The sequence below is a fragment of the Pundamilia nyererei genome, unplaced genomic scaffold (assembly GCF_000239375.1).
Source record: "Pundamilia nyererei isolate P.nyererei 1_Seehausen unplaced genomic scaffold, PunNye1.0 scaffold00149, whole genome shotgun sequence".
NCBI classification, from domain to species: domain Eukaryota; kingdom Metazoa; phylum Chordata; class Actinopteri; order Cichliformes; family Cichlidae; genus Pundamilia; species Pundamilia nyererei.
In genome coordinates, this window is record NW_005187550.1 from 832,279 (window position 1) to 860,041 (window position 27,763).

The window sequence follows — 27,763 nt, forward strand, 5'->3', positions numbered from 1 at the left end:
GGTAGCCATCCCGGTGACGTACTTCCGGTTAACTGTCAAAGTTGGAGGCTTTGAGAAGGAAAAAAAACCCAACAACGGACGAGTTCAGTTCACTAACACTGCTGACCAAGGTAACGCTGCAAATGATGTATTAAGTTGGCTTTGTTGGGGTTTAAACTTTTCCATTCAAGACTGCTTGTTGAAACCATTTGCCGACATCATAAAGTTCGAGGACTGGACACTGTGGATCCCTCCGCGCGCTCGTGTTTATTAAATTTACCGTTGTTTATTAAAGCTGACGTCGGTACCGCGGAGCTGCACGTGATAAGCTAGACAGTAGTAGTGATTTCACTAGAACGAGCGTTTATAAAGAGTAGTGAGCTAGTGGTGATTTCTGCTTTTAGCCGTGTTTACTTGTTTTGGAGTGCTGATTTGGTCATTTCATCACTAAAACGGCAAAAAAAAAAGTTGGTGAACAGTGCCTACAGTGCCACAGCTGTAAATCCACAGATGAAGCAGTTAAGTGCCACGCTGACATTTAAGTGACCCTGTGAAAACATTGTATAATAAAGGCATTAACAATTGGGTAATTTCTCAGAGCCCACAGGCCTCACTATTCACTTTAAGTTCACCCAGTGACAGGTGTTTGTGTGTCATTGAGCGAAGGCAGGGGGAGACTACCAAGATCAAGTGTCGTTGTCGCAACCCTCACAAAAATAGTCAGGGGAAGATCACTGTGAGCGAGCGAGACAGCTCCCAGATCAAACCAGCGTCTGAAAAATCACTGAAGGCTGTTTGTTGCCTTGCTTAGCTCCTTTCCTTTCAAGCTTTAAAACTTGTGTGATTACACGGAGCTTACACATACCAGCAGAGTAATCCACGCAGGGTCAAGAATAATGATTAACAATGCGCTTTAGTGCTAGATGACAGCTTTTTGCAGTAGTTTAAAAAAAAGGGTTCTTTTTTTTCATTTACAGACTTTATGACTGGTATCTTATGTACATCACTGTCCTTAATGTGTCATAATTAACTTCAGCTTTCTGTCTTTCAGGAAGCCATCAGAAATGTCTTTTCTATTTGATTGGATCTACAGGGGCTTCAGCAGTGTCTTGCAACTATTAGGTGTTGAAATAAATTTCCACATTTTCATCCATTATCATCCAATATTTGCCATTTATCTGAGGCTGAATTGTGGGTGTGGTAGGCTAAGTAGAGACCTCCCTCTCTCTTGCCTTTTCCGCCTGCTTTTCCAGAAAGGACTCTAAGGTGGCCTGAAGCCAGACAAGAAATGTAATCTCTTTAGCGTAACCTGGGTCTGCCCCTGGGTTTCCTGATAGAACATACCCTGAACACCTCACCTAGGACGCACCTGGGAGACATTCTGGTCAAATTTCTGAACCACCCCAAATGTCCTTTTTCAATATGGCGGTGTAGCAGCTCTACTCTGAGACACCTTTCGGAGGAAGCCAATTTCTGCCGAGTCTCGAGCTGAGTGTCGTCCCAGCTGCTTCACACTCATCTGCAAACCGCTTCAGAGTAAGGTGGAGGTCATGCCTCTATGTTCAGATGAGATCCTGAGACCACCAAACCCTCCACCCCTTGGCTAGATATCCCATAAAAATAAGTCCATAAAAATCATTAACATACCTGATAAGAAAGGGCAGCCCTAGTGGAGTCCAGTATCTGCATATAGCTGGCAATGGAAACCATCATACGAAGACCCTGTAACAACAAGGACCCAGTCCTCCTGTGCCCCCACCACAGGAAACCCAGAGAGAAGCAGCTAAATACCAAGTCTCAAGTCTCCAAGTCCAGTCTAAAGTCTATGTAAACTAGTTTGGTCCCACGCACGCACCCTCAAATATCCTTGAGAGGATATAAAGCACCGATATTGTTGTTTTACAAAATGGTAACTTGGAGGTAGTAACTAGACACTTTGAACTAAATTCGAGCCTGAATACTAACAAATATCCAGATTTTCACTTTGTTTTTGGCATTCGCTCTATTTCTATAAAACATATACCAACCAGTTCTCATATAAATATGTCTTACAGATATTTCTATGACTATTCTGGCTCCAGTTCTTCTGCCCAAGACTTCTTTTAAACCCATCAATTTGACTTCTTTCTGCTATCAGGGTTGTACAAGAAGACTGGGAAGATGGTTTTTCTTGGACTAGACAATGCTGGAAAAACAACGCTCCTGCAGATGCTCAGGGATGACAGGCTGGGACAGCACATGCCGACGCTATACCCAAGTAGATTTTTACTTGTCACATCAGGAATTAGCCATGTGTGTCTTGCTTCACTGCTTATCCTAAAATCAAACCTCTCTTCCCCAGCATCCGAGGAGCTGACAATAGCTGGAATGACTTTTACGACATTTGACCTTGGAGGTCATACGCAAGGTGGGAGTAAAAAAAAAAGTGATTCTCAATCTTATTTTTGAGCTTTTTAAAATATTATTGATGTATTTGTTGAGGTGTTGCATAAAAATACTGAAAATGTGTGTCTTTACAGCACGAAGGATCTGGAAGAACTACTTCCCAGCCATAAACGGTATCGTGTACATGGTGGATTGTGCTGACCATATGCGACTAGCAGAAGCAAAAGTTGAACTGGATGTGAGTTATTTGTACTGATGTCAACACAGACAGCTGCCCATAGCTGCCACTGATAGGAATGATCTGTATGATATGTCTGATATGACACTTCTTTTGTGTAGGCCATGTTAACAGATGAAACCATTGCAAACATCCCCGTTCTAATCCTGGGCAATAAGATAGACCGTCCAGAGGCCATCAGTGAGGATGCACTCAGGGCAGTACTTGGTCTTCAGGGGCATACAACTGGAAAGGTTTGTACAAGAAATGTGGGATTAAATGATGATGTGACGTCTGGCAAGAGCATTAGAGTCATATGGTGTTGATATTTTCTAAACCATAAACTGTATTTAAAAGGTTAACGTAGCCTCTGGAAAAGTGAAACCTGTTCAAAGTACTTCAAATCTGCATTCTTTTTAATGGCCAGCAGGAGGCGACACCTCTGGTGGGAAAAAGCAGTCAGATTGTATAGACATATATGAGAAAGTGCTGCTCACTTGATCTTTGACCTCACTAAATACTTTCCTGGTGTCTTTACAGTCTGAGTTCTCATTTCATAACTTACTGAATAGAATATGACGTTCTTTTGTAAAGTATGGTCCCTTTTGGAATAAAATACAAGATAAAGCTGGCTACGCTCTAGTAGCAGCTTAGTGTTTCGCAGTCAAATCTAACTTTTGCTTGTTAAATCCAGTTTAAAAAATAATAATAATATCAAGATGTGGCAGCCAGAATGTCAAACTGAAGGCTTCAAAACAGCACTTAAAAGAAAAGAAAAGGCGATGTCACAATGCCTATATCAATTTCTTACTGTGTGTACATGTTACTGTGTTGGAAAGACTAAAACAATCATAGCAACAGTACTTAGAGACAGTCTTCTTACTAGGCTTTTAAGACTTCAATAAATAGGACCGAGCTATTTGACATGGTGTGTTATCCTGCTGGAAGCTGCCGTCAGAAGCTGGGTATACTGTGGTCACAGTGGCTACCCACTTACTTTTCAGGAGCCAGATCGCAGATGGGTGGACTCAGCAGTCAGCCAGCCAACAATATAAAATCTGGTGATGACCTGCTCAGTCTCAGTGTATGCATTGAGTGGTGATCACATTATAAATATATAGATATTTGGATTACTGAGCAGTTCAGGGATACCTAACAAATTGGCTGGTTAGTGTATGTGCATTCTTTTTAGTTGTCTGTGCAACAAGCCCAAATCGACCCTAAGAAGAAAAGACTTAAGGAAACCGCTGCCCCACAACGATATTTTACTGCAGTTAAATTTTTTGTATAAATCTGAGACATCATTTCTGGTTCAAGACCTAAGCGTCGGTTTATTGAGAGCTTAAAGCACGGTTAAAGTTTAAGATGTGCGTTGTATTTATTCAGTGTTCATGGGCAAGGTTGCTGGATGGAGTTGTAGATTTAAAGCTGTTCTTTTTGATGTGTATTTTTGTTTCTTTTCAGGGCAAAGTGCCGCTGAAGGAGCTGAATTTGAGGCCAATGGAGGTGTTCATGTGCAGTGTGCTGAAGCGACAGGGATATGGAGACGGTTTTCGCTGGCTTGCCCAGTATATCGATTGATTGACATTTTTATAATAGCCTTAACCAGATTTGTTCCACACAAAACTACCTGCAGTAGAGAGATTTTATTAAATATGCTAGTACAAAATATGTTTTGTATTTAAAAGCCCAGCATTATTCATCTGTTTGAAGAATCCTGTATTTTATCTCAGTTGTACCGCAGCAAGTCAAAGATAAGTTATGAATCATTGGCCTGTATTATTCAGACTGAGTGTGGAGAAAAGCTCCATGCTGTGGTTCTTCTACCTTTACCTAAAGCCTGTAGGGAATTGTTTCTGCCGTGTAGGACATGCCATGGCTGTGAACTTGTTTCAGACCCGGGTGTATTTTTGGCTGCTGGTGTTGGCTTACAGTGAAGGTCAGTGTAGTTAACACTGTGTGCTTAGAGCAGCTCTTCTTTGATTGAGGATGAAACATTTTTGTTGGCACGTATGCACATTATTTATTCTGTTGTTTTTTTTTTCTTTCAATTGATCGTTTTCAAAAACAACTTTTTTTTTCCTAGAAAGTGCTGCAAAAATGTGTTGCTGTAATTGTTAAACTCAACTTGCAAGCCTACCTCGGAGGATGCTGACAGTTCTTGTGATAGTATGTTTATTTTAAGGTTTACATTTAGGTTTACATACACGGCCACTAACATTAATGTTACCACAAGTGCACTGACTGACTTTTTGCCTATACTAGATATTTACGCCAGCCAAACACACCGATAGGTGACTGCACTGAAAAGACTTGAGTACTTTGTGATTGGTTGCTGCTAACAGTACGCAGTGATTTATGAGAGTACTTGGGTGGTGATTAGCAAAAAAAGCTTATACAGTATTTTTGGATAAAATTATCTTAAAACATTATAAAATATTTTATAAGAGTGTATTTATATTTTGCAATAAAAACTGGCCTGCCTGTTACTTCGCATTCTTAATGCTTGATATATCTCATACAAAAAAGATGTCATGTTCTTGTTGGGTGTGTTGTGCAATATTTTAGCAAAAATAAATATGTTTGGTAACTCTTTAAACCTTGTTTAAGATATTTAAATTCATTTTTGGTTCATCCACCAAAGGAACATCCATCTATCTATTTATCCATTCACATTCACAACACTTATTAGTCCTCCTTGAACAGGAATGTCAAACTTATTGAGCTTTAGTGGGGTGGACCAGTGAAAGGCTCCTTTCTGTCAGTGTAAAGAACTACACACGTAATACTGTATAATTATGGAAGGTTCCTGTGGTGGAACTTCAAGGTTTCTGTTAGTTAATTGTTTTTCTATTACTTTGGTAATAAAGAGGTCTTTATTAGTGGGGACGGCTGTAAAACCTATGAAAATACAGTTAAAAATCAAAAATCCGAACCTTATGATATTGTGGAAGAATTTCTTAAATTTATGTATTATTCACATTATTTTATTGTATAATGCCTTTCTGCAACTAGATTTTAGCATGTCTCAGTGTCTCTCACACATACTCTGATGGTCGTCTGCCCCTTTTGGGCTGCAAAAGTACCTGAGGAGAAAAATGCCTCACCTTTCACCTTTGATTTCCAGGTAAAGACCCCCCCCCCCAACACACACACAAAACAAACAAAAGCAAAACAAATCAGGTCAGTCCGATTAAAAATGTTTTTGTCTTTTCCAAGTGTGATAGAATAGAAAGGATATTTTAAGTGACCCAAAAAGGACTGTATTGATTACACTGTAGAACACAGAGTCATAAACGGGCAAAAAAGTTTTTTTATTTATTTTATATAAAACTCCATATCAAATGCAGTTGACTTCAGCCTATATGCTGATAACAGCAAAGATATTATACATAAAAACACACATAAAAACATCGTAAAACGTAAATAAACTTCTAATCGGGATATAGGAACGCCCTCTAGTTTCCTTGTTTACCATTGGCTAGAAGGTGTTTGCTTTCAGACCAATCAGGTGCAGGAACGAAGCAGAACCAGGAAGTTGCGAACAGGGCGAAGAAGTTAGAAGACACTGTGGGAAATATTTGCGATAAATAGTTTAAACTTAAGGTCACAGTGACTTATCTGAAGGTTCCTTCTCACTCCTGGCATGTACACATTTTTAATGAGCTGCTTTTTCGAGTGTTTTAAACGCCGTTAAAACATTTGTTGATTTGCTTTGCTAGAGCATGGAGTTAAAGGACGTGGAGAGGCGCTGCTGTGTTGTCAAGGTGTCAGAGGCGTCTTCGGCAAAGAAACCGGTGAGCTGCAGCGGAGTTGTTGTCCACCCTCGCACAGGAATCATCATATGCACCGGACTCCCGTTTTCACGTTTTATCATCGACGGAGACCCCCTCTACTGGGACCACGACTTCTTGCCACCTCACAGCTTCAGTGCCAAACTTCAAATCTGCGTCACCTTTCCAACTGACACCAAGCAGAGCGCACGGAGAGCAACAATCACACCCACCAGAAGCAAAACAGCAGCAGGGCAGAGGGAGGCTGCAGCCGAGCTGCTGATGCTGGTGAACTGCGTGGAGTTTAAACACGCTTTCCAGGCAGTTTTCCAGGAGGCCGACCAGTGGCGTTTCCATTGTGATGAGGATGAGGAGCTGCTCAGAGATTTCCACTTCCTCAGCTGGTTTGCTGTACTCAGGATAGGTGTGGTGCTAGACAGCAGCCAGGATTCAAGCACCATCCCCTGGCAGAGCAGTGCGCCTCTCCAGAAGGGCTGCCCTGTTGTTGCCTGCGGCTCACCTTTTGGCTCCCTCTGCTTGGATCTCTTCATCAGCACCCTCAGCAGAGGCATCATCAGTAACCTTGCTGGAGAAGATAACGCTGTCATCCTCACAGACGCCCGCTGCCTGCCAGGCACAGAAGGTGGAGGGTTGTTTGTGGTGAAAGGTGCAGGCAGCGTGCATCTCATCGGGCTGATTGTGTCTCCATTTGGCTGGAAGGCCAATGAGTGGATTGGCCTCACTCTGGTCTGCTCTGCCCAGTTGGTCTTCAGGAATCTCATCAGCTGCCTGAGTGTCCAGGATCCCCTCAGAAATGTTTGGCTTCATCCAGGAGAGTCGGACATCCAGATGTCCACCGCTGCTCACGAGTCAAAAGCTGTTAAATACCCCACTGTTTGCTTTGTGGACAGCGGGCAGTTCTGGGGTTCAGGGGTTGTTGTCGGCTCTCGACTGGTTGTGACGTGCAGGCATGTTGTCAACAGGAAGTCTAAAGTCCGCTTGAAGTTCCACCATAGGGACAGGTGATGGCACATTGACTATCTTAAACCCCCTCCTAATTGAAGCAGAAATTAATTCAAACCTTATTAAACACTAAAATGTGTTAATCCACTAATCTTAGTCTTCTTTTCAAACCTAACACAGTTTTGGGTAGAAAAAAAAACAAGCATAAACAAGTACTAGGAACTTGCCTGCAGATTGACCTGGTTTGGATGAGAGAAAATCAAAAATGTATTCAAACTTGTGCATCAAATTCTTGATTTTTAACGCCATTAAAGATGTATTCAGTACTATTATTCCAGCCTGGAAAAAAATGAGTGCAATTTATAGGCAGTAATAAACTTCTGAATGTATGGACAGTCCTATAAGCTGACATGGACTTGCTGCATCAAAGACAAAGTTAAATTCACACTTGCTTTCTGTATGGATCTACACCATATGGGATTATGGTCTTTTCCTGTTTATTTAGCAACTTCACCACATTTTGGAAGTATGTTTTGTGATCACAGAATGTGTAAGACTAATAATCCTCACTTTTTTGGCGATTTTCTTTTCTCAGAGTCCATGATTCAGTGGGTGATGTCCTTTTTTCCACTAAAGCATCTTCACCCTATGACCTCGCTTTGGTGCAGCTCAGAGATGCTGTCCCAGAAGCTGTGGTCTCACGGATGTGTCAGAGTTTCATTCCAGGTTTGATTTCAGTCTTGTGCAGCAGAAACAGTAGAATTATTGTTATTTTTTTATAAGCAGTTCCAGAAGAGAGTTCCTGCTTCTTTACGCTTAAAAACCGTTATGGCCTTTTCTAACTTCAGGTGAATCTGTAGTTGTCGTCGGATACGGTGGGCTGGGTCGGAGCTGCGGTCCGTCCCTGACCTGCGGCGTCCTGTCCAAAGCCATTAGCTGGAATTGCCAGCCTGTCATGCTCCAGACCACATGTGCAGTACAAGCGGGAACCAGCGGGGGTGCTGTGGTGCAGAGATGCTCAGGAGAGCTGCTGGGTAAGGAGGTCCTGCAGGAAGAAAGCCATGTGCACCTTTTGAACAGAGGGGGGCACATGATAACCACAGAAAACGTCTCTGTGCAGGGAAAAGTCAGCTGTGCTTATATCAGTGGTTCAGTCAGCACTGCTGTGGCTTTGAATTCACAAAAAAATGTTTCTTTGTTGTGTTGCAGGGATCGTTTCCAGCAACACGCGAGACATGGCCACTAAAGTGACTTACCCACATCTGAACTTCAGCGTCCCAGTGACTGTTTTCCAGAGATTGTTGCAGCACTTTGAGCAGACAAAGGATGTTAATGTATTCAGGGAGCTGGACAGTACAGAAAAAGAAATCAGGAGGGTGTGGAGACTACAAGGTGCTCAGAGCAAACTGTAACCAAGGACCCCTGCACTACACTGACACGTGGTACAGATGACAAATCAGAATGAATTAGATGAGATATTTGCAACTGAAGGAATAATTACTGCTTAATTGTCATCTCAGAGTCATGTGGTTAACCAGAAAATCTTTATAAGGGTACTAATGTTTACAGGCACTTTAAGTACATTTATACCTGTTTAATTGCACAATAATTACATTAAATAAATTTTTTTCAGCTAATGTTTAGTGTTTTCTTGGTGTGCTGCTGGATTCCCAAGGTTATAAAATACATTTATCCATTTATGAAATAACAAAAAAAAAGATTACGTAAACTGCTGGGATAAAAAAAGTGAATCATCCAACTTTTGATCCTTATTTATGTTACAGGTACAGCATCAAAGACACATTTCTCAGAGCATGTGTTAGGATTTACACCTGCGTCTGGTGCATACAGTTTGTTTTTTTTACCAGGCGGGGAGGAATATTCAGCATAATAAGCTGACAGGCTGCTGAAAATGATTGGTCCCTTTGGGTAGCCAGAGGACTGCTGTCGGTTTCAGGTATTCAGACATCTGTTGGCAGACGTACCCACTCACAGTGAACACATTTGAGGTTTCACCCACTGGGAAGCTACTGGTTCTGATTTCCATTATCACAGAAACGTGAAACTGAGAAATGACATTTCAGAGAATTGGTTGCTGTCAGTTTTTACAATGCTAAGACGAGCTTTCTGGGCCTGAACTCCTGAGGATGTGCATACGCTCTAACATGCTGAAAGGTTTCTATTTCACTGTTCCCAGGCTGAATAGTTCATAGTGGAGTTTTCAGCAGTGTCCCAAGGAGGCTGAGGAGAGAGTTTTCTAAAGGCATTGTGCTGTTCGAAGTGCTGATATGCAGACTTGTGTCTGTATCTCATTTCTGCTGGTTTCTCATAGCTACAAGCCACACTTCACTGCAGAATGAGGTGCAGTAGGGGTAGAAATGAGCTGAGAAGAACACTGAATCCTTAAGGAGCATTTCGCACAGAGACGCATATGTTTTTTTTTTAAAATAGCATCTAATTATAGGTGCAGTGTTCGTCCATGCTGCACTGCTCATTAAAATAAGGCAAATATATAGATTTTAATTTGCTATCTGTAATCACAAATATGGCTAGCCTGTCTGTGCACCAGTAACCAACTTTGCTAGAGGGGAATTTTTATTTTAGAAGATGTAGTAATATTCTGAACAGTTTACACACTACTGGAAAAACTCAAAGGAGCACTTTTAATTAAGAGTATAGCATCAAGTCAGTTAAACTTCTGGGATCTTGATCTGGTCAGTTAAGTAGCAGAGGGTTGTTAATCAGTTTCAGCTGCTTGGGTGGTAATGAAATTAACAACAGGTGCAGAAGAGAAGCAACGTTGAGACAACCTTTCTCACTAGTTTTGCATTTAGCCAGGGTCAGAGCCTCTAATAGCATGAGGTGATACCTGGATTCTACAGACATTACACAGGTAGTTCAAGTCTTCCAGGATACCAGGTTTGCTGCGTCTCCCAGCACAGTCTCTCGAGCATGGAGGAGATTCCAGGAGACGGGCAGAGAGCCTGTCAAGGCCCTGTTGAAGGGCCTGAACCCATTAGCAGGACTGGTGTTTGCTTCTTTGTAGAAGAAGGATGAACACTACCAGAGCTACAAAATGAGTTCCAGCAGGTCACTGGTGTGAATGTCTCTGACCAAACAATCAGAAACAGACTGAGGGTGGCCTGAGGGCCTGACATCATTTAGCGGATCCCTGCGCTCACTTCCCAGCACCATTAAGCCCGATTGACATTTGACATAGAATACCAAAATTGGCAGGTCCACCACTGGCACCCTGTGCTTTTCTTAGTTAAAAGCAGGTTCACCCTGAGCACATGCGACTATATGAAAGGATCTGGAGAAGTTGTGGAGACTCAAGACTGTCCAGGACCTCGGTGATGGCCTGGCCCACATCTGGGAAGAGATTCCCCAGGACACTGTCTTCTCATTAGATGCCCCAACAATGTCAGGTATTCATAAAAGCACGTGGGGGCCATAGAAACTACTGATTACCATTTTGAGTTGCTCCAATCAATTTTAATCATTTTTTCCATTTGATTATAAGGATTTCTTTGATTTCAGCCCTGTATAGTAGGGGTGCAACGCTGCACAAAATTCACAGTCCGGTTTGATATTTTTTTGATACAAAAAAAATGTTCATGCCTTTTTAATTTGTCGTTTATTAAAATTATAAATATATATTTTAACTCAAAAGTACAGTTTTTAAATGTAATGTTGCTGAAACAACAAAATAATAATAAAAAAAAAATCTGCTTGAGGAATCACTCATCTTTGGAAAAGAGAGTTTATTACAGAGAAATGGCTCTTTCCAAAATAAAAGCTATACTATACGCTTCTTCTGGGCTATATTTCCAGCAGCATATTAAACATATCAGGTCCCCATAAGGAGAATCACGTGCTAACGGCTGTCTAAATGACTCGGGTAAAGTTTGTAGCATGCGTGCTGCTTCCACTTGTCTTTGCACTAGGATGATGTCGGCGTAAATGTGCAGTCATGTTCGTTGTGTTCCCACTAGTGCTGTCAGCGTTAATCTCATTAAAATGACATTAACGCCACAACGCGGCAAATCTCCGTTAACGAGCTACCTCGGATCGCCCAGTGCGTGGGGCTGGATGGCGTCAACACATTAACGAGCTAACTGCGCTAACGCACTAGTTCCCACCCATGTAATTGAGCATTGCGTGGTACATCCGACATACTGTTTTACTTTTGTCCATGACAGGCTTACCTTCAGGGTCATACTTCACATGAAAACCAAAATAGTTCCAAACACCAGATTTGAATGAGGGTGGGGGAGGTTCAATTTCGGCTAGCAGACAGCATCTTTAGAAGAAAAGTTGATAAAATCTGATGTGTTTTCAATGTGTTCCAGCAATTTTGTTTGAGTAATGTAGTATCTAACAGTTTCAACTTATCGATGTTATATGGGTGTTGGTGCACACATGTAGGTCAATATTATGAAACAACAACAACAAAAAAAGTAAAACAAAAAATAAAAGCAGTTCATCCAACACAGTCTTAGGTAAATTTGTTTATCAGAGAATTCTGGCAAAATCATGAACCCATGCAAGGTGACTTTGCTGAGTAAGCTTCATCCTCTTGACGTCAGTAATGCACGTAAGCACCTTTCTGTCTGCCAGACTGACTCGCTGATATCCTGGCCAAAAATGAGATGTTCTTTTACAAACACAAACACTTATTGTAAGAGTGCTGTAGGACTTTTTTTGTAAAGGATCCCTTACATTTATCAAATTTGACTTGTTCTTTTAGTGTCTCAATCAAAATTTCCCTTTGTCCAAAACTCTGTTTTATGACTAACCGTTTGCCTAATTAATCATGCCCATCAGCTATACTTATGTTGTGCTTATTTGCCATTTTTTTTTCACACTAACAAGGTGCACAGGAATGCAATCAACTTTCTAAACCAGCATGTTATTTTAGTTATTTTATTGTATTGTTCAAAGAGCAGATTTAGAGACAAACAGCAGAAAATGACAGACTTTAGTACTGCTTTTCAATGTTCCAGGAAAAAAGGAACAAATGTCAAAGCTATGCATCAGAAAGTCGGCTTTCTTAGCTGACGTGTCATTTCAAAAATATATTTGTAGTGTTTTTTTTATTTGTATTTAGTGATCTCAGTCAATAGTTCTCCAGGCTTTCTGAAGTTCTTTCTATGGACACTGGCTGTTTTTGTTTCCCGCCCCCATCATTGTCAATCCTCAATCCAGTACTTGTACCTGAATATTTTCAGAAGAATGCTTTTTGTCAAGCTACTTAATGCTAACCTATGAATCATTTAAGCATAAGCAAAAACTGGTACCTTGTTAACACACTCAGTATAATGTCTTTTATTGAATCAGACATGTTAAAGTCAGACATTCTTTTAGATGAGTGGCACACACACACACACACACACACACACACACACACACATACACACACACAGCCTCCAAGGGCATCTCCACACAAGCTCTCAGTGAGCGGCCTGCCACTAGAATCATTACTATATTTTCTCACTTGTTACATCAATTAAACTTATACCCGATTAACTATCAGCAAACTTGCATATGAAATATGATTCCCTGTCCCGATTTCCTCTTCTTTATATTATTTGTCACTTTTTAAATATAAACTTTAAACCTGTAGGTTAGATTTTCCATTTAGAAACTGCATTTACTTGCCTTGTCTTTGTCTAATATTTAAATTGATTTGATCTGAAACATTTAAGTGTGACAAACATACATAAAATTGTACTATCATACCATTTCTCTTATTCAGAATCATGTATAATGATGGGCTGGAGACATTTCTTTTCACATTCCTGTAGACACACACAGACACTAATCTATCAAGGTTACAGCTGTCTACACACACAAAATCCAGACATTAGAACAAACATTCATCATCTTAATTAGATGTATATTTTGATTATATCATTAAGAATAAAGATGATTTACTATTAGCAAAAGCAAATACAGATAAACTCTGTCATAGCATTTTGTATCTCTGTAAACATAAAATGCTGGATCTTAAGACCTTGTCCTCTCTTTCAATCACACATTTCTTGACAGCAGCCAACAACCAAAGAAGAGCTTTGAATATCCTTCAAGAAGCCTGGTGAACTATTCCTGAAGACCACTTAAAAGAAATGACAAGACAAAAGTTTGCCCAAGAGAGTTTAGGCTGTGTTGAAGAATAAAGGTGGTCATAGTAATTATTCACTTTCAAGCTCATTAAAATTGTACAAACTCCTCTTATGCCTTATACACTCTATCTCCCTGTTCCCAGCTTCCTTGGAAATTAAAGGAATGAAGAGCGGTTCAAGACTTTTGCACAGTGCTATAGATATTTTGTATATATGTATGTCTATAGGATAGCCCAATAATTTCTTACCGGTGAATTTAAAGTCCCTCCATTCTCTGTTAATGAGTTGATATTAAAACGCTAAATAAAACGAGCTATGCGGCTGGTTTCAAGGGTTCCAGTGGTGCTAAGCTCCAAAGTTCAATCTCCTGGTAACCCACATTAACACTCCTATTGAGTTCAGGTCAATCCTAATGCATGTTATGTCATTTTGCACTTCTGGATGGATGCAAACTGCATTTCGTTGCCCTGTACCTGTGCATGTGCAATGACAATAAAGTTGAATTGTATTCTATTCTATTCTATTTTCAGCAAATAGAGAGCTAGGCTCCCCTTGTGCAGCCGGGGAACAAGATGCTTTGGCTCCAGTTTAGACATGAAAAGAAAAGAGAACACACTCAGTTGTACGGTGGCCACTGGAGCCACATAGATACGTTTATTTTATTCCATTTTTTTATTAAACACAATAACCAATCCACACTATGATACGATGTACACTTGTCAACTAAGCAGCATGTTCTGCTAGTCTTTCAAGGCATTGATTACGGGACTAATAGGTGACATTCTGCCTTCTGATACACACAATATATACAAGCTAAAGAGTGACGCATGAGAAACCTTTTCTTAAGTCATGAATGAGACAGAGCACTACTGTCACATAAGAGCTGAAGCATAAGAGATGAAAATGGCAAAGTCAAAAGGTGCTTTTCAATATTCTAATGTGGCTTTCTCTTTTTTCTTTTCTTTTTCTTTTTGCCAGATTTCTGCCTTAAAGCAAATCTGATTATCTAAATGTTGTTAATCAGCAAACATAATCGATGAAAGAGGCCAATTTGGACGACTGAAGTGCACCCAATCTCGCTTTGTTTATTTTATTCTTTTTAATGCAAAGCACCTGCAGCTTCTTAAAGTCTCCATTATGCATCAGCTAAAAACTGCTCAAAGATAGTTTAAAGGACAGACAACAGAAGAGAACAAAGATTCACAAGTATGAAGGACAAAATTCATGACACCAGACCCATAATTTCTTAACTGTGATCCCCCCACCCCTCCCTTGCTCTTTATCATCCTGTAACAAGAATGACTTCCATAGCATCTGTATCTTCACCCTCCCAACCTGTGCCACTTTCCCCCCCTTTGCTTTTTTTATAATCCAGTGTTGTTCTGAGTGTGAGCGCTTGATCCCGTCCATCTCTTTGCAGGATTTGTGTGTATAAGTGTGTGTGTGTGTAAGTTTGGGACCACCGAGATGCTCCTTTAGAGATTGGTTGGCCCGTTTACCAGATATATCCCCCGTCATCCACCTCTCCCACCTCCTCTTCTTCAGCCTCCTCTGCAGTCTCCTCGGCTTCTTTCTCCTCTTCGTCTTCCCATCCAACCCCACTTCCAAAATCACCTGAATATGCCATTTCGTAATCTGCGGGAAGACGGAGAGAAAACACACGGGCATGGGAGGGGGGGGATGCAGAGAAATCGAATTATCCGCTGTGGCCATCTTGCACATTGCAATATATTCTGTTCAGCATGCCTTCCTCTCAGGTTTGATGGAGTCCTTTCTGTGCCAGTGAGAAATGCTAAAATCAATTTAAAAACACTGACTGCAATGGCAAAAAAAAAATGGGGGGGGGGGGGTTGACTTTGTCTGGATTTTAATAGCTATTTCTAAACCTTGCCAAGGGACCTATTCTTATCAGGCACAGGTTCAGTCCAACCAGTCCTCATTTATCTTGAAAGACTTTTCTCACAGCGACAAGCGGCGCTTTAGAATGCAAATGACTCCGGACACATGAATGTGGCACTTGGTCCCTACTGTGAGTTATGCTGCAGTGGGCCTCGGCCCTTTAACATAAAGAAAGCCTTGTGCAGAATGCATGCAGCGGGGACACGTGCAGAATTGCGCCGATCCGCACTGAACTCTCACTGCATTCAGCTTTCAAGTTAAAAAAAATCAGTTTTTTATCGGTATCCGAAACCTTTCGACACTCACCGCAATCTGGCTTGCCACGAATCCTCGATCCGGCCACTTCTCCTCCGTTTTGGTTGACACACCAACACTCCCCCCTGTCACACTGCTGCTTCCTGTAGAAGCCGTCTTCGTCACAGCTAGGAATGAATCGACCTGCCATTTACACGCACACACATAAATAAATAAGAGCAGAGTAAGGTAAAGCGGCCTCGCCTTCAATCTCGCACAATTTCTCAGTGCGGCTCATCACACATGAGCCCAAGTGACAATATAATGCATGCAGCATATGTGGAGGCTAATTCTATATTCCATGAAAACAATATGTTCATGGAGGAATACCCAGAGGAAGTCAGCATGCTGCAGCTTACTGAGGTGATGTGGGGGTGGCTGGCTATCATGATGTTATAAGGGAGGACGTATAAAAAGCAGCCTGTGATCACACCTAAGTGTAGCTGTGTTTGTCAGTGAGGCAAAAATTAGCCTGGTTGTAAACTTCAGAGATGGGCGGATCTGTTGTGTTGCTTAATTGTTTTTTGATACATTTGTAAATGTAATGAAAAATAATAATTAGGGACGGCTGAACTGTCTATCCAGTTTTTCGGGGGAACGTCAGCGCGTCAGGCTGGCAGACTGCCCCCTGCTCACCGCTCTGTGTCCTTGGAGAGTCTTGACTCAGAGCCCAGTCAGCAAGCCAAAATCAAAATCTGCAGTGCACACATGCACACTCACACATAATCCCACACTGCTCCTCTTTACTTCTTAACATGCACGCGTAAGACAAACACAAAGATGCCCGTATCATGTTATAATCCACAGAAGGGATCAGGGACTAACCCCCTGCACCTACCAAACTTCCTCTTCCCGCCGTCTAATACTTGGATCCTCTCGAGTTCAGCAAGGCAGGGGGGTTCTTAAAAGAAGTGGAAATAAAGGCACAATTAGTCACAGAAGAGAGAAAATAACAAAAATCTTAGAGAGCTGCAACTATAATCCATGTATTTTAGGACTCTTTCTTCCCAAATAAATAACTGCACAATCCTGGGACCTAGTTTCTGCTCAGCTGCTTGGCTGACACGCTCAATCTCCGAGAGCTGTGGGAGAATCAGGCTGTCAACAAGCAGCAGAAATGTTTTTAGTGCCTTGCGGTGACCGTTTCGGCCCATAGGGGGACTGAAGGATGAGGAGGAAGACAAACACTGATGGGCCAGCGCACAACACAGACGCAGCCACACCTCGAGGGCAGCCGAGCGCCTTGAAGTTTGATTGCATGTGCCAGAAGGGAAAATGTCAGCATACAGACAAGTGAGTGCGAACCCACAAGCCTGCAAACCTCACATAATCCCCCGAACACTCACTCTCTCTCCAGAAGCAGAGGCACCATTCAGCAGTGGAGACCTTGCCGTCCCTGTAGGAATCGCAGGAGTTGAAGAAGGGCCGAATGCAGACCTCATACTTGTCTAGGTTGATGGCAGCCAGCTCGGCCTGATCCAGGTACAGGTCGCTATTGGTGTCCAGCTTGGAGAACATCCAGCCTATGGAGTCCTTACAGCTGGCCACCAGGCTCCTGTCCAGCACTGCCAACACACAGAGGCAGACAAACAAACATAGACTTTTTTCAGGGGGACAGCTGCACAAACGGAAAAAATCACGCCAGCATGCTCAGAAACATCTCCTGTTTCCAATGCAAATCAACTGCATTTATCATCCTCCTAATGCCTTCCAGTGCTGCCAGTTTCAACGTTAAAAAAAAGAAAAAGTTTTGCATATGAAAATGGCATTATAACGTATTGTTCTCCCGGCTTTACAACGCCGGTTGATGCTTGGAACTTCCTGACTGTACCCTGAGGCATAAACATCCTCCCGTATGTGATGCAGCGTTATGTTACACTATCCATCCAAGATAGTTTCAGGCAAATGGTTGCAAGTGGCACCAACAGGACAATTTGATTTTCCTGCTGTACTTCTTTTTACTATTTTAATTATAGTGATTGGCTGATACGATTACTGATTACAAATCCTTGAACCAGAAAATAGCTCGTGGAAGGCATCCAGTTTATTTCTTTATGAGGCATCAATTATTTTTTGTGAATCTAGAGATCCAGAGATGTACAGTGTTAAACAGCCAAGAGCTACAGTGTCGACTGTCAGCAGCAGAAACAAACTTTGTCTTAAATGAGACATGAAAAATAGATTTAATGGCTTTCTTAGATATTTTATAGTACGCTACCCTGCATCTAAAGCATTGAAATGCCCTCTTCATGAGTTTATTAAGTAGTAGCGCTAACCTGATGTGGTGCTGACTGCAGTGGCTTTGGCCCCGGGCTTGCTGTTGTTGTTCTGGTTGGCATTACTCTGCAGTAGCTGGAACCAGTCCCTCAGACGCTCCCCGAGATCAGCCAGATCCTGCCCGGTGCAGCCCTCTGTGCAAGTACAGGAGAGAAAAATATTTGTTGCACCTATTTATGCAGTTATGATGGCTGTTATGCTTGAGTAGATGTGTGAGAATAAAACAAAACAAAACACGAGTTGTATGTCATGTATGTTGCTCTCACCGTGTTTACTCTCCTTGGTTGTAGGAGCAGTAGTTGGACAAGGACACAGACCAGAACACTTCAGGGTAAGATCCTTCCCCGTAAGACACGCCTGCTGCTCCAGCTTGCACTGCAACACACATACAGTCATTAAACACACACGCACACACACCGATGACATCGACAAGGGGACACAAAGGTGAAGTGAAATGAGTTATTGCCGCAACGCAGATCAAATATTCATGAGGTGACCGACTGTAAGCCTTAATTCAAAATCAGAGTCCTGCTCTTGAATGCGCTTCCCAACCTTTACTTGCACACAAGGTCAGAAATAGTGATTCAGAAGACAAAGCATTAATCAATAAACACATGGGATTCTGTCACCGCAAGCCACCAATTGGTTCCTCTGAGGCCATACATCACGGCTCTTTGTCTCAGCTTTGTGTCCCTTGAGATTCTCCTCACACTGCTTAGCTCTGAATGTGCAAAGGTGTGTGTCGATTCTTACCAAACGACGCAGAGCACGTACAGCATGTACCACGGATTTCAAGATGTGTGTAAAAGTATGTGTACATCCGTATGACCTAAATTTGCAAGAGTTGTCAAGGCTATTTAGCAACGTAGCATATAGTAGCAGAATTTATGTGTTGAATCAGCATGTAATAATGTTCGCCGAGGGGAACGAGCCACATTAGGGGAGCTCAAGTGCACATCACAGTCACAGCACTGCTAATATACGTAAAACCACATGGAAAAATTAAAGTGGTGCTCAGTGCAGTCAACTTTGTACTGTTGCTTTGCTATATGTATAAAATTCAACCATAAATCTCACTTTGTAACCATTTAACCACTCATTAATCATATTCGATATGTACAATATGGTTAGGTTTTGTCAGTTTTGGAGTATTCCACATCATCGGTGTGATTTTTCCCCTCCCAAAAAAACCGAATAAAAGCCAGACACAGCAAATATGATGCAAATGAAAACTATTTTTTAATTATTATTTAATGTTTTTAATTTATCAGGCAGTTTAGTAAACAGTCCATTTTCAAAAAATGTTAAATTTCTGGCAATTATTTAATTGTTTAGACATTAACAGGTTAATTAAAGTGGGGGGTGGAGGTGTACCTTTGAGGCATAGTTGTGTCCATCAGATCCACACACAGGCCCAGTGGAGGAGATGGGACAGGGGTGACAGTTTCCATCAGGAGACCTGAGAGCGGGCTGCTTCAGCCTGCAGGACAAGGGGACAACACAACCATGTCAGCCTGGATAAGTCCAGCTTAGACAGCAACTGCTGCGTTAATTCAGAGTACACACACAGCAGCACCAAAACACAAGCGCGAAGCTAACAGGCCTCCTCTGTGTTGTCCAAATGCATTAGCTTATCATTAAACAGCAGGCAGTCGTACTTACACTGGTGCACAAACAAGCTTTAATACTACGAGTGTGGCCGACAGGGATAAACACTCCAGTTTGCAGCAGACTATGGAGTGCGTGCTTGGTTGAGTTGAACTCATGTTAGTGTGCGTAAAGAAGATTTCTTTTTGGACTATTTTTCTGTTTTGGGAATTAGTAAATTCTTGCCCAGGGGCTACACACACTCACCTGTGTTCAAGTTTCTTGCGGTTGACGCACACAGCTCTCTGGTAGCCCTGGGCGATACACACCTTGTGTCGGCTGCACTTAACCTTTTGACAAGGGTCCTTGGTGGTGTCTACATCTGGGGAGAAAAAAGAAAATGAGACATGTACTTTAGCTTTCACACTGCTTCACTTTTCCTCCCTCCGTTCCCCCTTTTCTGTCTTTTCTCTGCTCCCTACTTGCTCAGCATAACCAAAGAGTCAGTCTAAATGACTCGAGCTGTGCTGGTGTTGCACTATTTTAAATATGCACTCTGAGGCACTTTTATTTATTGGGAGGAAAAATCTTATTCTTGAACATAAAATTACAAGAGCTTCTTTAGTTGGCTTTTGATCCAATTTAGCTCCTCAGCTGATATATATATATATTTTTTTTTTAAAAAGCGTTGAATAACTTGCAGACTTCATCTACTTACATATTTACATTCTCTACTACACTTAAATAATTCCTGCAATCTGGGCTAAAGCCAGGATGTCTAACTCAGGTTGCCACATCCATTAAACTCTCTGCTAGCAGCACCTCACACATGCTCATATGTCATATCTGTCTCTTCCTAGCAGGCCTCCTGGAGCCTGACCTGGATGTCACCCTCTATTCTCTTTAACTACTTCAGCCTATATTCACCTGCACTATCCATGAGCACAGCTACACAGGAATAGAGTTTATTTTCACACTGCTATCACAGACTTCACATGTAGGACTGAGGTTCGCCTTGAATCCTTACTGTATCCTGTTTTATGGCAGTTAGCAGGCAGGCTTATGATCTCCTCTCTTGTCCTTTCTGGTTGCAGAATACATTAATTCTGCCTACATCACAGGATTATTGAAGCGAACTGACAGAGATCTGATTTGAGTAGCAAATCCAAAACAATACAACCCCCCCCCCCCAATCCTGCTACGGCTGAGCTGGTTGTATAACTGATTGACTGACTGCTCTGCTGCTGGGGAGAAGGCTTGGAGGCATTAATGCCCAGATGCAGACTCCTCATCCATTTAAACTGTCAGCAGTGCAGCCTTATTCTCTGGTTGCTCCTTATCCCAGTTGGCATTGATTGTGTACACTATCTCAGTACACAATATCACAGACGTCTCCCAGCTTTTCTTACTCGACTCTGTCCTCTTTTGCTGCCACCCGCCTTTCTTTTCCTCGCAGGTTTGATGTTTCACCACCCGCCCTGTCCAATTCACACCAGCGCATCAGCAGAATCACGGTGCATCAGCCAATTCCACCCTTTGGGGACCCTCTCTCTGACATGAAGGAGAAGGCGATTAAGTGTAGTAGGTAAAGGGCCACGCACGCAAAAGGCTATATGTTTTGCAATCCATTGAACCAAAGAAAGCAAAGGAAAGAGAGAAGGAAAACCATAAATACAAATAAGATGATCCTGATTTTTCTAATAGCAAAAACATTTGTAAATAAATCTCGTCTGTAGCGAGTGGCTACAATGCTGGCACGGCGTTGTGTTGTGAGTACAGAAGCATAAGGTGGCTGCCTGAGCCTCATGTTAACTTAACAGGCTTCCACGGATTAAAGCAGTGCCTGCGATGATGACGTTTCCATAGCAACAGGCTCTCCGTGGTCTGGGAATCATTTCTGGGTTGACTGTGATTTGCAGCTCAATCTGGTGTTTCTAAGAACTCTCTCCCTCTCCGTGTCTCAAACCCCCTGTTGTGCAATCATGTTTATCAAGCCACCTTTCTTCCATCTTTTCACATTCCTTTGTCTTCTCCTCACATCAGACATCCTTGCTGTGCGCCCTCACTCTTGGCCTACCTGTTTTGCTTATTATTTTCCACCTCGCATTCCACTATTTTTCCATCTATTCCCCAGTGCACCTACTTTAATTCTTTTTACTTTTAAAAAGCCTCTCCTATGGTTTTAAACTAATGCCTGTAGCAGTAAACCTCTCCTAATTAGGCTCCCCTTGCTTCAGTCTAATCCAATCGAGATTTGCATGAGGTTTATCCCTGCAGATTGGGGATAACGGAAGCAGTGCTCAGGCCACATCCTCATCATCAGCTCTTTTATCTAGTATTTACACACCCAGTCTCTAATGTCATTGGTGCTATGTTGTCTTCTAGGTAGGAGTGTTCTCAGGTGTACCTGCACTTTGTGCAAAAATAGTCCTGCCTGGATCAAGATGAGTAAATTACTGCTGCTAAATATGATGCTATAACTGCAGGCAACTTGGCAACATTACATTACATATATTTTTATTTTTTATAAAATAAACAGTTAAGATCTACTGTGTTAATTCCAGCTTTTGTGCTAAGATAAGCTACTGGCTTTAATTATACATTTAATAGATGATCATATTTCTGTTCCATTTAAAAATGCTGATTAGTGGCAGCTTTATACCATCTAAAACCCTTTACACATTCACCAGACCTATATGGAAGAAGTAGCAGTGAAATGACAGAGATTTAACACAATTTATTAAATTAAATTATTACATTTCCTCAGAAAATGTTAAATAGAAGAGCCTCGGGAGCAAAAACATAATTTGTTTCACGTGCAAGGCAAACAGGACAAAAGGGTCTCTCTTTTGCCTCTACCTTGTTTTAAACAGGTTGGATCTCACAACATCTATCAATAGTCCTCATAGAGAGTGGACTCAGCACATTCACCCATTTTCATGCGGTCTGCCTTTGACATAACACCAGGAAGTGTCCATTTACAATTTATTGTCCTGTCTACCTGGGAATGATATATGCAAATCAAGGGTGTAATGTGTAAAAACCATTACATACTCACAAACTGTATAAGGAAGAAAGAGCAGTGAAAGGACTACAATTCAGATTACAGTGGAGATTTACTGAAAGTCCTTAGAAAATGTTAAACAGAAGAGACTCAGGAGCAAAAACATAATTTGTTACAAGTACGAGACAAGGTTGACCCCCCTCCAGAGTTGGAATAACAGGCTGTTTCCTTTGCAGCCTTATATAGTTTGAAATTACTGGATAGAAGGAACCCCAGGCGGGCCTAAAAAGGATGCTCAGGAAGAGGTGATGGTGAGAAGGACAAAGGGAAATTCCCCAGGGAACTTAATTGGGTGTTTTTCTGTTTTCTGAGGTTTAGAGTTGGAGTAGTGTGCATACAGTACATGATGTGTGCACTGCGTGCAAAGAGCTGGGCAGAGTCCCTGGTAGGGGGAGCGCCAGAAGCGCTGGTTGTTGTAAAGTAAAAACAAGGTAATAGCAGTGGAGATATTTTGCAAAGGGCAAGATTTTCCCAACAAAAACAAAACGGTCTATCCATTGTCTTTATCTTGTTTTAAACACATTATCCCTTACATTTATTAATACCTTCTAGAGCAGCGATGTCATATACATGGTGGGCCACATACAGCTCACTTTGATCATAAGTGGGCCGGAAAGACTTGTTTACTTTGGTGCTGCATGAACGGCCATGGATGAGGTTTTATTAGCAGGAAAAGCTACAAAACGTATTATAATTGAAAAACCCTAAATATGTGCCCTTCTTATGCTTTTTTGATGCTTGATGCATTGCTTGTGTCGTGCGCCGATTTTGACAAACGAGACGAGACAAGGAAGTTTTACCTTCCTTGTCTCGTCTCGTTAATTACTTCCAGCTGTGTCCCCCACCTGTGTGTAATTCTCCCTGTGTTTCTCTGAGTGTATTTCAGTCGTGTCTCCTGTCATTGGCTGCATCCCAATTCAGGGTCTGCAGCCTTAAAGGCCGCCTTTCAAGGCCGATTACGTCACCGCGACGCGACAAAGGCTGTCCCAATTCGAAGGCTGCTCGAAATGCGGCCTCAAATGCATCCTTAATTTCCCTGAATTTTAAGGACGTGGCGGTGTAGACTTCGTGGCCCAATATATCCCAGAATGCATAGCGCGGCGGTGGGTGTGGATAATTTTGCCGAAAAAAACGGCAGATGAGGGGCGCCCAAAGAGCAAAGTTATGTGACATCAGTGACGTTTGTACTAACTTGGTTTTAAAGCCTTTACTTTAAAATATACGCCGTTCAATAGCTGAGCTTAATCTTACAGAGAATGACCAAAGCTCATGTAGAAAGAAACAAACAAATGAACAAAAGATTTTCTCCTTCATTTCTGTCAAACAAAGCTGTATGACACGTTTCCAGCTGTTAGAATCATGGTTGCTAGGCAACCTGGGCAGCGCAATGGAGGCTAGACCGTCCCATTTCACAAGCCTCGCACTTCTGGCCTTAGCGGTCTTTAAGTACGCGGCCCTTGAGGATCGTTGAGGCTGCGTACTTTAAGGCTGCAGACCCTGAATTGGGATACAGCCATTGTAGTCGCTGGTCCGTCTGTGTATTCACCGTGCTTCATCTGTGTGTTCTACCTGCTTTCACCGTCATTTACCTCTGTCCATCCTCCCTCATGTTCAGGTCCTGGTTTGTGTTCAGTAGTTTAGTTGTTCCCAGTTTAGATAGAGAAACGGGACAGAAGGCTATTTGCTCTGTGTTCAATAAACCACCTTCTCACCTTCACGACTGCCTGCGATAGGATCCTCCTTTATCATCTCCAGTGTTGTTCAAGTTACTTGAAAAAAGTAATCAGTAACTAATTACTGATTACTTCCCCAAAAAAGTAATCCCGTTACTTTACTGATCACTTATTTTCGAAAGTAATTAATTACTTAGTTACTTAGTTACTTTTTAAAAACACGATTTACAACCTGAATAGGTGATAAAGCGATAGATCTTTCAGCCCAATTCTACTTTTTCTGCATAATCCATCATACAAAATGTAACCAAATGGAAAAGTCTCTTTTTTTTTAACTTGTTTTATCAGTTTTAATCTTTTAACTTTATGCATCAAGCAAAAATTTAATTATATGCACCATTCTCTGACTTGAAGAAATGAGTTAAACATTAGTTAAACCTATTTTCTGCACATTCCAGCACATAAAATAAAATATTTTTTGTGTTTACACTCAGTCTTTCAAATAGATGCAAGTAAAACACAGCAGAAAATAAATAAAATCAAAGACTAGCGGTCCTGTTGCTCTATTTTCACCTGTAAAGCAGGAGTGCAGTAGGCGGAGGTTTGCCCTGGTGCAGGTGTGCCGCAGCGGTCAGTGGAAGAATCCGCGAGTTTCTCTGTGAATTTCCCATTACGTGGTAACGCACTCGGTGCTTGTTTAGGGGTTTTTTTCGCTGTAAAAAGAAGTTTTCTTCCCACGCACAACAGACACTAATGTTTTTATCACTCTATGGAATCAAACTCAAAGTAAGGTCAGTACTTCCACGCTTTAAACGCTGCACGCTCATACTCTCTCCCGCACTGATATATTATCCATTGTTGATCTGTACACAGCTGTTGTCACGAACGTCGCACTTGCTTACGTCACTGTCATGAGACATTCACGCAAAAAAAAATATCATGGTTTTAGTAACGCAGCGTTCCTACGGGAAAGTAACAGTAATCTAATTACCGTTTTTGCAATAGTAATCCCTTACTTTACTCGTTACTTGAAAAAAGTAATCAAGTAACGCGTTACTGCCCATCTCTGATCATCTCCACACGGCTCACCTCACTCGCTGTGACAAGTTGTGACTTCTTCTCCTCCTATAGCCGTACTTTAGCAGCGATGTTATCTGAATGGCGGCACCGATCCTTCAGGACAATACTGCATTGGCTTCCTGTGCCGTAACAGTGGGTATGAATTCAAGTTTCTGTGAAACATTGTTGTGGGTGTGAGTGAAGCGGCCATTACAGCGGGTATATCTCGGCCTTTATTTTTCAAAGCCATCCAGTGGAGACTTTGCTGGGCCGATTTAGGCCCCCGTGCCTTATATTTGAAACCCTGCTCTAGAGGAACAGTCCTTGTAAAGTGTGGGTTCAGCAAAATTCACCATGCTCTTTGCCTTTAATATATCCAGAAAATGTCCATTTACCATTTATTGGCCTCTCTATCTTAGATCAGCATATGTAAATCCAGTGTACACTTAAAGGCATACATAAAAACATCAGTGCTATACACATGCACTTAATTGTTAGGGTGTGTGTACTTGATTACTCTTGCAACCTTACATTACAACAGTTTGCCTACCACAATTTAATGTCTTTAAGTATGCCAATTTAGTCATTTGTGGGGTTGCACAAATCAACTGTAGATTTCCTGGACCTGTTTTTACAGCAACAAAGAGAGATCACTGCAGTGCAGCTTTAGACAATGGAAACAGCAAAACATAAGGAAATTAATGACAAATACTCATTCATTTTGCAACACATGTACTGCAGATCCTACTCACAAATATATACACTTCACTGAGGCCAACATTAGTCAAACAAATGTATAGATTAGTTTTGCTAGAGCAGCTGCAAGACCCACAGCACATGACAGAGCGGGCAGAGCAGATGCAGCGGTTGCGTCAGGTTGCAAAGTGGCTTGTAGGGCCAGCAGCAAAGTGGAGAAAAGGTATCAACTGAGCCATCTGATGATATTAAGATTGGGATTAACTATTTGTTTCGGTTCTGAGTCTTTCACCCAGCCTTTTGTGTTTTGGACTTCAGAGTTCTGTTGATTCCTGGTTATAGTCAGCTTGTTTCTTAGTTTGTTATTGTGTTTTTAGCTTTGTGTTTTTGTTCCACTTACTGTTGAGTTCTTCCAGTTTTCCCTGCCTCTCTTGTGTTCCCCATGTATAGTCTCCATCAGTCCTATTGTATTTTGGAAGTCTCCTACCAATCCTTCACTGATGGAAAACTGAAAATGCTACGTCCAGAGGAACAGAATTTATGGGATCTCCTGCCTTGTGTACGCTGCATTTTGTAGTACTTTCTCTTGTTTCTCAGATAAATTTCTATTGTGTTCCCTGCTATTCCACATCTCATTAATTATCTTGTGTGTTTATATAGCCCTTATCTCCCCATAGATGTTTGTTGTCTCACCCTGTTTCATGTTCATGCTACTATTCATCCCAGTCTGTAGTGTTCCTGTAGAGTGTCCCCATGTTCCTGTGTTTACTGATGGATTTTGGTTTGCCTTAAATAAAATGTTCTTTTCACTTGACACCTGCTCATGAGTCTGAATTTGGGGTCCTTTTCCATCACTAAATTTCACACAATTATCTGCTAAAGTACCAGGACAAAAAACACACCGCAAGTCAAACAAAGACAATGCAAATGAAAACTTTCCCATCAGAGATATTCACAGCGTACTTAGTTGTGCTTTGCATGTAATGTCAAATAAATGAAGACAATTCCTTAATTGGCTTGTGTCTTATCTATCTGTCCTTTAATAAGCTGCGGTGAGCTCTCTTGGCCACCCTCATTCGGGACAGCATCGACTAAAGTGGAGTCAGCTACTACAATTCCTGAATGCAAATTTCCACCTCAGTCTGACGGCTTTGGCTCTCTTGTCTGTTGACATTTCTAAAGCTCTGTCTTCCTCTGCGAAGCAGTGTAGCAGTCTGGGCAGCCCGGCTGAGAAATGAGGCCTGTAGGCTCAGAGCTTCGGAGTAAAGACATCACACTGATTTAGTGATGTCTCAGAGGGACAAATCTCCTCTTTTCACTCTTTTGCTTCATTAGGCCAGTCATAAAGGAAGGCAGATCAATGGAGGGAGATAACACACTTGCGTCAGAATGAGAGAAAGGGAAATAGATGAAGGGTTTTATGCTGTGTGAAATGAAAGATGTGGAATACTACTCATCTGACAACCTAAGGCAAGCATTTTAAAGTTTCATAAAAGCCGAAGACGCAAATGCCACTTGTGAAGTTGATCCACAGTATGCTGGTATGTTTGACTGCAAAATAGATAAGACGAGAGCCTCAAAAACTCAGGATTAAGTTCAAAGATGACATTTCATTTTTTAATGTTTGCCATGGCAACAAGTTAAATGAGAATTAAAACCCAACTATTACCGTGGCTTTATGTAGACACTTGTGTACTACTGGAAATCTTTGCTTGTCGTGCAAGGTAGTGACTGAAGAACTGGTGGTTCTAAATTTTCTAGTCTTTGGCTTA

General features: G+C 41.7%; 3 protein-coding genes across 7 annotated transcripts in view; 2 read left to right on the forward strand and 1 right to left on the reverse strand.

Moving 5' to 3' along the window:
- Positions 1-6: 6 nt before the first annotated feature.
- On the forward strand, positions 7-4,250 carry sar1ab (secretion associated, Ras related GTPase 1Ab). Its single transcript, XM_005744774.1, has 7 exons — positions 7-110; positions 1,031-1,101; positions 2,117-2,236; positions 2,321-2,386; positions 2,499-2,602; positions 2,704-2,835; positions 4,046-4,250. The coding sequence occupies exons 2-7, from the start codon at positions 1,044-1,046 to the stop codon at positions 4,160-4,162; spliced, it is 597 nt and encodes a 198-aa protein (XP_005744831.1). The 5' UTR covers positions 7-110; positions 1,031-1,043; the 3' UTR covers positions 4,163-4,250.
- Positions 4,251-6,070: 1,820 nt separating this feature from the next.
- tysnd1 (trypsin like peroxisomal matrix peptidase 1) lies at positions 6,071-8,948 on the forward strand. 4 transcript variants are annotated; one of them, XM_005744776.1, is made up of 5 exons: positions 6,071-6,225; positions 6,304-7,376; positions 7,913-8,043; positions 8,166-8,351; positions 8,527-8,948. In XM_005744776.1, the coding sequence occupies exons 2-5, from the start codon at positions 6,307-6,309 to the stop codon at positions 8,727-8,729; spliced, it is 1,590 nt and encodes a 529-aa protein (XP_005744833.1). In that variant the 5' UTR covers positions 6,071-6,225; positions 6,304-6,306; the 3' UTR covers positions 8,730-8,948. The 4 variants fall into 4 exon arrangements, with proteins under 4 accessions (XP_005744833.1, XP_005744834.1, XP_005744835.1 ...); XM_005744777.1 differs by having other exon boundaries at positions 6,071-6,208; XM_005744778.1 differs by having other exon boundaries at positions 6,071-6,187.
- Positions 8,949-14,062: 5,114 nt separating this feature from the next.
- Positions 14,063-27,763, reverse strand: part of spock2 (SPARC (osteonectin), cwcv and kazal like domains proteoglycan 2) — a 37,333-nt gene continuing 23,632 nt past the window's right edge. For both annotated transcript variants that reach the window (XM_005744780.2, XM_005744779.2), the window contains 8 exons: positions 19,767-19,881; positions 19,287-19,392; positions 18,179-18,287; positions 17,912-18,046; positions 16,982-17,200; positions 16,474-16,536; positions 15,648-15,779; positions 14,063-15,077 (listed from right to left, as the gene is read on the reverse strand). In XM_005744780.2, coding sequence (XP_005744837.1) covers positions 14,938-15,077; positions 15,648-15,779; positions 16,474-16,536; positions 16,982-17,200; positions 17,912-18,046; positions 18,179-18,287; positions 19,287-19,392; positions 19,767-19,881 — 1,019 coding nt within the window. In that variant the 3' untranslated portion in view covers positions 14,063-14,937. The remainder of the gene's footprint in view (positions 15,078-15,647; positions 15,780-16,473; positions 16,537-16,981; positions 17,201-17,911; positions 18,047-18,178; positions 18,288-19,286; positions 19,393-19,766; positions 19,882-27,763) is intronic.

Bases quoted from the DNA above. Each gene is read 5' to 3' on its own strand.
- sar1ab (XM_005744774.1), top strand. From the start codon at position 1,044: ATGTCTTTTCTATTTGATTGGATCTACAGGGGCTTCAGCAGTGTCTTG. The intron at 2,237-2,320 runs GTAGATTTTTAC...TCTCTTCCCCAG, and splicing joins CATGCCGACGCTATACCCAA to CATCCGAGGAGCTGACAATA. The intron at 2,387-2,498 runs GTGGGAGTAAAA...GTGTCTTTACAG, and splicing joins CCTTGGAGGTCATACGCAAG to CACGAAGGATCTGGAAGAAC.
- tysnd1 (XM_005744775.1), top strand. From the start codon at position 6,307: ATGGAGTTAAAGGACGTGGAGAGGCGCTGCTGTGTTGTCAAGGTGTCA. The intron at 8,044-8,165 runs GTTTGATTTCAG...TTCTAACTTCAG, and splicing joins GTGTCAGAGTTTCATTCCAG to GTGAATCTGTAGTTGTCGTC. The intron at 8,352-8,526 runs GTAAGGAGGTCC...GTTGTGTTGCAG, and splicing joins ATGCTCAGGAGAGCTGCTGG to GGATCGTTTCCAGCAACACG.